Raw genomic sequence first — 12,500 nt, forward strand, 5'->3', positions numbered from 1 at the left:
CTATTAGTTCTTATTTATTACTTGCACAAATGAATTAGACACTAGTATGCTAGCTATTATTAGATACAGGTCAATGATATGCAGATACTCAGTGTTGATGTTTAGTGTTTGATTGCAATTCTGAGATACAAAATGTAGTAGTGTACAGGCGTTATTGTGTGTGTGTGTGTGTGTGTGTGTGTGTGTGTGATGTAATCGCTGCCAGATGCATGTTTTCTGCTCACATCACACACACACAGCACGCATCATCACACACTGATTATCACTGATGTCATCACTACTGCTGTGTGTGGATTTGCATATTAAATGTTGCATTAGCCTCTAGGTGGTGTGTGTGTGTGTGTGTGTGTGTGTTTTTGAACAATACTGCATGTGCACCATATTTTTTTAATGAAGAATGACCTATTTTCCCCATACAGTGCTCTTCTGTCTATATATAGATGTTTATTTATTTATTACGCTGTGATGCTTCTGATGGGAGGCTTTATAGTATATCTTAAACCTTCTGATGCCTGTAAAATGACACATTCTGTCAGCGTTACAGATTTATGATTTATTTATATTTATTTAGTGTAAAGCGATGTTAGTGGTTTTGTACAGTAAAATCTGCATTTAATCCTATAATTGTGCTGTTTAGAGACAGAAAGCGCTCTCGTTTCTCCTCTCGCCTCACTGAACTCTCTCTGATGTCTCATCTGCATGTAAATCAGCACAGTTTTGTTCCTTCCTGAGGGAAAATCACTGCTTTTTTCCTCTCATATGTAGTGATTTATGGCTGGACAGAATCTGTTTAGTCTATTTGTTGTTCACTATAAATGTGAATTTTTGCACTGTAAATTATTAATAAATAGTAAATAAACAGCTTTAATAACATAAATAAAATAAGCACACCCAAATATATGTTACAGAAAAATATTAAACAAACATTTTTAAAAGAGGAAAAATCAAGAGAAACAAAATATCTCAAATTTAGTGAATTTTTGTTGTTCCTTATTTTATTTTGCTTGAATTAAAATGCATTAGCTGTCTATTTCTAAAGGCGTTCAGTGACTAAAATATTATTTTAATAAATATATCTGTTTAATAAGTCTGTTTTGCACCAAAATATTGTCTAAATTCACTGAGAAATGGATAAAAATCTTTATAGTAGGGTGTACTGTGTAGCTCTTATACCGCTTTTTCATATTTTTTATCCTATTTTTCAGAAGATTGTCATTTGTGCTGTCTAATCTTCATTTATTCAAACATAAATATGGCCAGAAATGCTCATATATTATTACAATTTCAAATAGTGGATTTTAATATGAATAAATAGTGAAGTGTAATTTATTCCTGTGATTTCAAGCTGTAATTTCCAACATCATTACTTAAGTCACACCATTGTTTATTTGTTTATTTTACTTTATTCTCCCATTTTTGGGAAATTTGTCTTGGACAATTATGACATGGCCGGAGCACATTAAAACACAATAAATTAAAAAGAAAATAGTATGACAGCAGACTAACTTATATTGAATTTGTCAAACTCAAGTAAGCATCCCTCATTCTGATAATCCCCTTATTTTCTGTCAGCTAAAGCCAAATACCTTTTGTTCTCGTGGCATTGAATTAATTATGTATTTATTTATTTGTCAAATATCTAATTGTGAATTTTTTCTTTTTTTTTTTTTGACAGATATTTTTAGAATCAGAATCAGAAAGAGCTTTATTGCCAGGTATGTTCACACATACGAGGAATTTGTTTTGGTGACAGAGCTTCTGTGCAACAGGATTACAGAGACAGGACAAAAAACAGATCATAAATATATTTTAAAAATAGAATTAAGTAGTGAGTGCAAATATACAGATTGACAAGTGTATGTACATGTTTATTACTATATACAACGTTATATGTGCAGCTGTTATGTGCAAATTGGCATGTAGAGTGTGTTGTTAAATAAGTGTATATGTGTGTATAAAAGTGTATAGCAGTAGTGATGTTGGTTTCACAATTATTATCATCAAGTGTTCATGAGATGGATTGCCTGAGGGATTTTGATTTGCGATTTAATTTTGTAGTCAAGCTTCAGCTCAATAATCTGTATCGTAGCTTCTTACTGCTAAAATGCAGTGAGTGTTAGTTAAAAAAGGGACTGAAAAGATATTAATGTAAGCATTTATTAACATTATTTTTTAAATATTCAGAAATGAAATACTAATTTTTCTATAGAGCAAACAGTAAACACAAATAAAACGACCTCACCTTTCTGTAAACATGTTGAACTCAAATTAGGGAGATATAGTCACTTATTATATCTAAAAAAATAATTAAAAAATACAGAACTCTCTGAAATTGTACGTTGCTGTTGCTACTAGATTGAGTTGTCACTGGCAGTACTTTCCATTGACTTTAGCAAGACGCTCCTCATAGGTTCCCGTGTTGATTTCTTCGGGTGTTGATTGTTGTATTTCCTCGTGCTGTGGCAACAATTCTTACAAATGAAATTTTTTATTTTATTATTACTTTTATCCAGGGTTTTCACCTTTAATTGATAGGAAAGTATAGAGTATTGAGAGGAAAGCATGGGGAGCAGAGAGAGGGGAAGAATCAGTGAGGCGGGAATCGAACTCGGGTCACCGTGAGCACTGAAGCAGCCATGTGTTGACGCACTAACCACTACACCACTGGCACTGACTAAATGACTTGTTTGTGACTTTGAAACCACAATGTTTCCATATTACTGATGTCTTGGTTTTTTATATTAATTTTAATATAATATTAATTATTAATGCTTCTGAAGTGGCGAATACCATTATCCCACTCATCCGTGCTTTTCTTGTTTGTTTGTTTTTATTGTGGACGGTTCGCATAGTTCATTTGCGCAATTCTGATTGGGTAGCATGAAAGTGTGGTCACTAAATTGGCTAGTAAGACTATCACACACAGACAGCAGTCACGCATTTGCTCTGGGCAGGGGAGATTAAATAATATATATATATATATATAAATAGGAGCCATATTACTTGTATTAGTTTGGGTTTCACTGTGACGTTTAATGTTTTTAGTCTCGTGGGCCTACCTCGCACCTGCTAGACCAAATAAAGCTCGTGCACAATCACACAGGTGTTAGGAGGAGAGAAGGAGAGTGGGGTAGCTGTACTTTTTGTTGACCGCCACAGCCACGCCACAGGACAAGCAACATCGCCACAGCACACGCAACAACTCTATACAATGCAATAATCAGCTCCATAGACAACAGGTATTTAACCCACAAATTGATATTTTGTTTATCATGTTTCAACTATATATATAAAGTTTTGCTAAAACATCTTGGGCTCAGCGTGTCTGTATCAGCCATCAGCGCGTCACAAATTAAAAGGACCCTCACTGCCTCTCCAGCGACTTAAGGTCAAATCAGGAAGTCGCAATTATATATATATATATATATATATATTCATATTGCAACCTCTTGCGATTAGCTAATCGCAACGTTGCAAATCGCGATTCAATTTCGATTAATCGCACAGCCCTACTGACTATCCATTAATATATTTAAAGTTAGGAACAATTGTATTTTGAAGAGTGATAATAATCATAATACGACTAGTCAGAATTATAGTTGCACTCAATCTGGTTTTGAGATATGTCTGTAGGGGTAATTTACAGTTTTAACCCAAAGAATGAGCAGTCTGTCAGATGAAGAAGAGCCGGAGTCAGAGATTCACATAAATAAATGAAGTTTACTGAAGATAGTCTGCAGTTTCATCAGCAGAAGCCAGCTTCAACACTCACATGAGTTCCTAGGCTGCTCTCACTTACAAACTCAAATCAATAACAATTATACTCTCACATAACGTTATTAACTGCGTCACACATATAAGTGCTCTAACCCGATTGGTTAAAACACAGATAGACTATAGGAAAATTTCCACGTGGATGCGTGCGTACAATTCTGAACAATATCTCAGTCATATAAACGTCAGACATCCACTAGACTGTTTGGAGCTGACTCCAGACCTGTGAAGCGGATCCACAATCAAATAGAACGCACACACTTAAAGTATAATCTGTTTCTTATCCACGTACTCTCAGCCGTCTGTATCAAAACTGGTTAAAAACCGGTGTAATCTACACTCAGGCAGTTATAATATCCTCCCTACACAACGTCTATCTTAAATAAAGAGTAAAATCACCTTAAAATAATTAAATGTAAATATAGCAAAATCACTTTAGACATTTAGATAGTGTTAACTGATAGAAATAACAATAGAGACAGCTGTTTCCAGTCCTCAGCTCTTCAGTTCCACTCGAGGTCTGCGTGACCTCTGACCTAGTTTGGTGGCTCCTGAAAATAGTTATAAAAAGACAGGCAGATGCACTGAACAGTCTTATATTAAGCTATGTGTTAGCTTTATTCATTATTCAGTAATCATTTTAATGAAAATGATGGGATGATGAGAACAGAATAACCGTTGATCCATGCTGAGACGGATTGGAAAGTATAAATCCGAATCCTTCATGTCAATACATTTCGACTGGTAAAAACTCCATTTGGGACATCTGTAATGACGTCAAAGTAAATTCAAGGTATCTACAACTGTAATTTGGCTTTAAATATTACTTTTAAGATATCTTCTGATAGAGCAGCACGGTGGCTCAGTGGTTAGCACTGTGGCCTCACTGCAATAAGGTCGCTGGTTTGAGTCTGGGGTCAGTTGCATTTCTGGGTTTCCTCCGGGTGCACCGGTTTCTCCCACAGTACAAACACATGCTCTATAGGGGAATTGATTAACTAAATTGGTGTGAATGAGTGTGTATGGGTGTTTCCCAGTACTGGGTTGCGGCTATACGGGCATTCGCTGCGTAAAACATATGCTGGAGAAGTTGGCGGTTCATTCTGCTGTGGCGACCCCTGATTAATAAAGGGACTAAGCCGAAAAGAAAATGAATGAATGTTTTAGTGTGTGTGTGTTAATGTGTGTATGGATGTTTCCCAGTATTGGGTTGCAGCTGGAAGGGTGTCCGCTGTGTAAAACATATGCTGGAATAGTTGGCGGTTCATTTCACAGTGGCGACCCCTGATTAATAAAGAGACTAAGCTGAAAAGAAAATTAATGAATGTTTTAGTGTGTGTATGGATGTTTCCCAGTATTGGGTTGCAGCTGGAAGGGTGTCCGCTGTGTAAAACATATGCTGGAATAGTTGGCGGTTCATTCCACCGTGGCGACCCCTGATTAATAAAAATACTAAGCTGAAAAGAAAATTAATGAATGTTTTAGTGTGTGTATGGATGTTTCCCAGTATTGGGTTGCAGCTGGAAGGGTGGCCGCTGTGTAAAACATATGCTGGAATAGTTGGCGGTTCATTCCACTGTGGCGACCTTTGAAATAGAGCCTAAGCCAAATGAAAATGAATAATTATGGTCGAGTTACATGCGCGGTGTATTTGTTTGTCTGCAGGATGATGTCGGGCGGCGGCGGCGGCTCCTCCTCCATGCGGATCCTCATTAAAGGCGGTCGGGTGGTGAATGATGACGTCACGCAGGAGGCGGATGTTTACCTGGAGAACGGGCGGATCCAGCAGGTGGGGCGGGACCTGATGATCCCGGGCGGAGCAAAGGTGATCGATGCGACAGGAAAACTGGTGATTCCCGGCGGCATCGACAGCAGCGTTCACCTGCAGCAGACATTCATGAACGCACACACACAGGACGACTTCTACAGCGGCACCAAGGTAACACACACACACACACACGCACTCATACACATATTATGCTCTTACACTTATGCACACTCGTATACAAAATCAGACTTACACAGCACACACACAAGAGACTCACATGGGAAAAACACTCATTGACACATGCACACACACACACAAACATGCACCTACACACATTTGTATATACATTTGTATATACACACACACATGCAGTGACGCACATACATACACACACACTCACACACACAGACATCCACCTACACACATGCTCTTACATTTGTATATACACACACACATGCAGTGACGCACATACATACACACACACTCACACACACACAAACATGCACCTACACACATGCTCTTACATTTGTATATACACACACACACATGCAGTGACGGACATACATACAGACACACTCACACACACAGACACACACAAACATGCATCTACACACATGCTCTTACATTTATATATACACACACACGCAGTGACACACGTAACAACGCATACATACACACACAAACATGCACCTACACACATGCTCTTACATTTATATATACACACACACATGCAGTGACACACAACACACACAGACACACACAAACATGCACCTACACAAATGCTCTTACATTTATATACACACACACATACATACACACACACACACACACACACACACACATAACAACACACATACACACACTCACAAACACAAACATGCACCTACACAAATGCTCTTACATTTATATACACACACACTCACAAACACAAACATGCACCTACACAAATGCTCTTATTCTTATATTTACACGCACACGCACATGCAGTGACACACACACATAACAACACACACAAACACACAGAAACATGCACCTACACAAATGCTCTTACATTTAAATGCACACACGCAGTGACACACAACACACATGCACACACTCACGCACACAAACATGCACCTAAACACTTGCTCTTACATATATATTTATATATATATATATACACACACATAACAACACACACTCGCACATACACAAATGGTTTTACATTAATATATACACACAGACATGCACAAACATGCACCTACACAAATACTCGTACATTTATACACACACACACACACACACACATGCACCTACACAAATGCTCTTACTTTTATATTAACACACACATGCAGTGATGCATAACGCATACATACACACACACACATACTCAAACATGCACTTTCTTGCACACATAGTCAGACACGCACACACATTAACTTGTGAACTCATACACTTATGCTCTTATATTTAATATAATGTAAATCTTATATTTACACACACTCACACACGCGTCTAACAAAGACCCACAAACGTGCACTCTCTTGCACACACACAATCAGACACACAATCGCACGATATGCAGCTGCTTTACTAGTAAAACTCCTCGTGTGTGTGTGTGTGTGTGTGTGTGTGTGTGTGTGTGTGTGTGTGTGTGTGTGTGCGCGCGCGTGTGCGTGCGTGTGTGCGCGCGTGTGTGTGTGCGTGTGTGTGTGTGATTGTGTTGACATGAGCATGGATGATGTGACCGTCTAGTTTCTATAGTAACTGTTACCATAGTAATGGCTGAGCTAGATCAGGACTGACACACGCACACACACACAGGAAACACTACACTCCTGCACTTCCTGTGACATCATCATCAGTGCAGTTTGAACAAAGAGCTCAGAATGACCAAGAGGCGACACTCAATCGAACGTTCCATTGCAACAACAGCACCCAGAAACAGTCCCTCTACTCCGCCATTTTGGAGTGAAAGCGATCGGACGTCCACTGGATCTCATTGCTGTCGCGATGGCAAGCAGCTGCTTTGTTTTTTTATTTATTCATTTATAAAGCACATCAAAGCTGAAATACAACCTGAAAGATGACAATACAACACCTACAGTCATAGACTGGTGATCATCAGCACTTTAATAGTTTATTTTACAGAGGTTTAATATATTAACCATATTTGTTTTCTTGGAACTGTCACTTTTAGGTGAAATTACTTTCAATTACTTTAATAGTTTACGCACTGGCACAATACATATTAACACTGACATGTTAAATTAAATTAACATTACTTTCAAAATGGGATGTTGATAGCAGATTAACTGCTACTTTTTGTTGGAGTATTATGTTATAATATTATTTAGTATTTTTTCCAGTTTTGTCTGTAAAAAAAGACTAATAAATAAAAAGCTACTTTCTTCTAAAATATTTATTTTTTATTTTTATATATTTTTTATTCATGATTTTTAATGCTGTCATGGAGGCCACACAAACTACCAGATAATGTAGTTTTTGTAGTGAATACTCATTTTTGCTTCACCCTAATTTGAGTAAAACAAAACAAAAAATAGTAATTTTGTTAACCTTAAGGCTCGTACACACCAAGCTTATTATAGTTAACAAAAACGAACGAAAAAACGAAAACTAAACTGTAAAATAATTGTCGTTAACTGAAATAATAATAAAAACGAGTTTTTAAAAAAACTAGAACTAACTGAAGCTGTATTGTGTTCGTACAAAACTAACTGAAACTAACTAAAATTATAGAAAAAAACTCCTTCGTTTTCGTCTGTGTAAGTGTATTTACTACATAATCTTACTGTGAACCTTTCAGAAGTAAATCTATTTACTCCGCGCTGCAGGTGTTTGACCCTTTCGCACCTCAGAGTCTGTAATCCTGCTGCCATTGGTCAGAACGAGCCGAGGCATGCTCGTTGTTGCTCTCGCGACAAAAATAACGAGTGGATATCACAGCAGCACGCTGACAGCATTAAATACAGAGACTTATAACTATTACTTTAACACATTTGTGCCCAATAATGGGTTTTATCTCTGTATCGCGATCGCGAATTATTTTTTTAACCGGATCTTCTAAGTGAACCGGCTGAACTAGTTCATCTAATCAAACTGAATCATTTGAAACGATTCGCGTCTCCAGTAGGCACTCGTCCACAAACTACTTACTTTTTAACAAGCCTAACACCCCTCTCTAACTCTAAATAATCCAATATATACTCTCATTCAGTTATTAGAACAGTAACATTACTCTGAGATCAAATTGAGAAGCGGTGAACCGATAATACTGCGCATGCGTGATTCATTGAACCGAGCACAAACAGTACATGACAGCCTGCTGTGACTGAACTAAACTTCAACAACCGCAGCACGGGTAAACCGAGGGTTTTACTGAGAGGATCTGGTGAAAAAAAAAAACGTAAGTTTATTTCATAACAGATTATCGTGATGGAATTTAAATAAGTGAATCATGCTTCAGTTGGGTTGCAAAACTTTACTTTCATGGATCATGGTGATGTTTAACTGACTGAAATTACTATTGCTGACTACATAATTTTAATATGTTGAGTCCTAACATCCGCGATAAATATCTGAACGTTCCATTACTACTGTGTATCTTACCTCAGAAGCAGCCTTGCACACGTATTGTACTTAAGGCTGCTGTCTTGTGGGTTGTTGTATTTGAATTTGAAGATGGGTAGATGGTAGTGGTAGATGGTAGTGTTCATGTGTCCTCTGAATACAGGTATCAAAAAAATGTATGGCTGAGTTTTTATTATACAATATTTATTCTGATGATTTTAAATCTTGCACCTGACAAATATCCTTATTTAGAAATAAAAACTAATAAAACTAATACTGAAACTAATAAAAACTGAACTAAAACTAAGCAATTTCAAAATATAGAAACTAATAAAAAGCGAGTAAATATGCCTCTAAAAGTAATTAAACTAAATTTAAAAACAAAAAGTCAAAACGAAATAGAAACTAAAACTAATGAAAAATCCAAAACTATTATAACCTTGGTACACACCGAGACGCTTTTCGTTTGCGTTTATCGTCGGCGTTTTACGAGACGTTTTTCCGGATTCAAACCCAAGCCAAGCATGACGCAGAAGAGTATGCAAAATCACTCCTTGACGTTAGATGGTGCTACACAACTTTAAGCTTCTGACACCCCGCTTATAACACAGAAGAAGAGGAAGAGATGAAGTTTACTCACTTGTTGGTAAAGTTACTGGTGACTCAAACAAGCATGGTTGTAGCAGCTCCAGCTCTAGCGATGAAGAAATGATTATTGTTTAGCAGAGCAATAAGCAGCTCCATGTTCATATCACCTCTGGGCATCTTCTTCAATGTGCGCTCGCATTGACAGTTTTGCGCTTGAGCGCCTCCAAGGGTTGTTTACTGTAACTTCAGCAGCTCCGTGCACGTGAACAAAAGTGAAGATCTGATTGAAGGAGAAGAAGCATGAGGCGGCATTTCTTTAAAAATGATGCTTTTACGCCTGCCGTTTTGCGCATTGGTGTGCACAATCTCACTGGCGCCCTTTATTTAGTCACAAGGCGTTAAACGTCGACGGAAAACGCGAGCAAAAAAACGTCTCTGTGTGCATAAACCTTTACTTATGTTATATGCGAGTCAGATATTTTAGATATCAGACGTATTAAACTTAGTCTTGTTAACATTTTGGAAATTGTCTGTTTTCATTGGGATTTTGTTTTAAAATGTTTTGAAATGTTACTTTTCAAAAGGGGATGTCCTTATTTTAACTCATTCTATCAAATGTTAGTTGTCTGTGCCAGGGGCGCCCCCAAGGGGTGGCCAAGGGGGAAAACTCAGGCCACCCCAATATGATTTTGCTGTTGACATTATTAATTTATATGTACTTATGTAAATTGCCAATATTTCAATAAATAAATAAATAAAATGCAGCCACTAAATTATTGTTGGCGCCACATCGCTGGTTCAACGCTGGTGCGCGCAGAAAACCATTCCCGTGCGCCTCACGCACTCCTGTGTCCTGAAAAGTTATTTATATATATGTAAAGTGTTTTTAAACAAAATATAGATTTTTATTAGGTTTGCACATGTACTTGCTGAATTATTTCAAGGATAAAATTGCAATATTTCATTCATTCATTTTCTGTTCGGCTTCGTCCTTTTATTAATCTGGGGTCGCCACAGCGGAATGAACTTATCCAGCATATGTTTTACGCAGCAGATGCCCTACCAGCTGCAACCCATCTCTGGGAAACATCCATACACACTCATTCACTACGGACAATTTAGCCTACCCAATTCACCTGCACCGCATGTCTTTGGACTGTGGGGGAAACTGGAGCACCAGAAAGAAACCCACGCAAACGCAGGGAGAACATGCAAACTCCACACAGAAACGCCAACTGACCCAGCCGAGGCTCAAACCAGCGACCTTCTAGCTGTGAGGTGACAGCACTACCTACTGCGCCAACGAGTTACGCTGCAATATTTCAAGAGTAATTAATTAAAACCATATTATTTCATTTACCAGAAACAAATATATAACATTACACTGAATTCATTATTTTTTTGTGTGCCACCCCAAGATTTGGTGCGGCCACTTCTGGCCACCCCTAAGAAAATTTTCTGGGGGCGCCACTGGTCTGTGCTGTTGTTCTATTGGAATTTTCGTTCCAAAAAGGCTGCCACGTGACACTAGCGGCACCTAGTGGCTGTTTTCCAAACCGCAACAAAGTGTTGCCTCTTGGTGATTCTATGCTCTTTGCCTGTGACTCCGCCATTTTGGAGTGAAAGCAATCGGCCGTCCATTGGATGGTGAAGTCTAGATCGGATACGCGGCCGACCGGACGTGCGATGTGCACATTAATGTAGCATTATTTTATAATGACACTGTATAACAATAATTAATATTTTTACACTAGTGTGACGGTTGGGTTTAGGGTTGGGGTGGGGGGTAGGCTTTAAAAAATACAATTTATCGGTTAATTTAATAGATACATAAATAATACTCTGTATAACTGCTGTTTTTACCGTACTGTGACGGTTGGGTTTAGGGCTGGGTGTAGATGTTAATAAAACACAATAAATCAGAAATTTAATAAATAATTCAAACTAGTCTCGTTAACCTCCGATCGCAAACGTATCTGATCTAGCAACAACCCCAATGGATCTCATTGCTGTCGCGATGGCAAGCAGCTGCTTTGTTTTTTATTTATTTATTTGAAAAGCGCATTAAAACTGAGATACAGCCTGAAAGACGACAATACAACACTTACTCACAATCATCAGCACTTTAATAGTTTATTTTACAGACTTAAAATATGCTGTTGTTCTATGGGAATTTTCATTCCAAAATGGCCGCCGCATAACACTAGCGGCATCTAGTGGCTGTTTCCCAAATCGCACTAGAGTGTCGCCACTTGGTCATTCTATGCTCTTTGGTTTGAGCGACAGGAGGAGTGCTCTAATGCAAAATCTGAACTCCTGTGCAGTGATTTGCTCATGCAGATATTATGATGATGTTGATCACCACACTGTAAAGGTAAATAAAGCGAATATAATGGAGGAAATGACATCATGAGATGAACGCATGACGAGTTCTACATTCAGGAGTGAAGAGACAGAACATTTATAGTGGAACTCCTGCTTCTGAGATGTACAAGCAGCAGTAGACCAGCACTATTGTGTGTGTGTGTGTGTGTGTGTGTGTGTGTCTTTTGTTTGGTCTCTCACACATGCATTAATATTCCACTCATGCAGACGCTCATCTCAGACCACGTGTGTGTTCAGTGTTCAACAAGAGACACTCTCAAACAGTAGAGAACGTTCTTTCAACACTATGAACAAACCAAAGACACACACACTCATGTTCTCCTGTAACACACTGTGGCAGACACACACACACTTGTGTTCTTCTGTAAAAACACCCTGACGCACACCTATACACACTTACATACACTGATGTTCA

The 12,500-nt window shown here is 38.1% G+C and overlaps 1 protein-coding gene across 1 annotated transcript in view; it reads left to right on the forward strand.

The window, feature by feature from the left end:
* The window catches only part of dpysl5b (dihydropyrimidinase like 5b), a 25,734-nt gene that overhangs the window by 702 nt on the left and 12,532 nt on the right, over positions 1 to 12,500 (forward strand). The window contains exon 2 of the mRNA XM_056456277.1: positions 5,440 to 5,713. Within this exon, the coding sequence (XP_056312252.1) occupies positions 5,441 to 5,713 (273 nt within the window). The 5' untranslated portion in view covers position 5,440. The remainder of the gene's footprint in view (positions 1 to 5,439; positions 5,714 to 12,500) is intronic.

Source organism: Danio aesculapii, chromosome 4 (genome assembly GCF_903798145.1).
Source record: "Danio aesculapii chromosome 4, fDanAes4.1, whole genome shotgun sequence".
Lineage (NCBI taxonomy): Eukaryota > Metazoa > Chordata > Actinopteri > Cypriniformes > Danionidae > Danio > Danio aesculapii.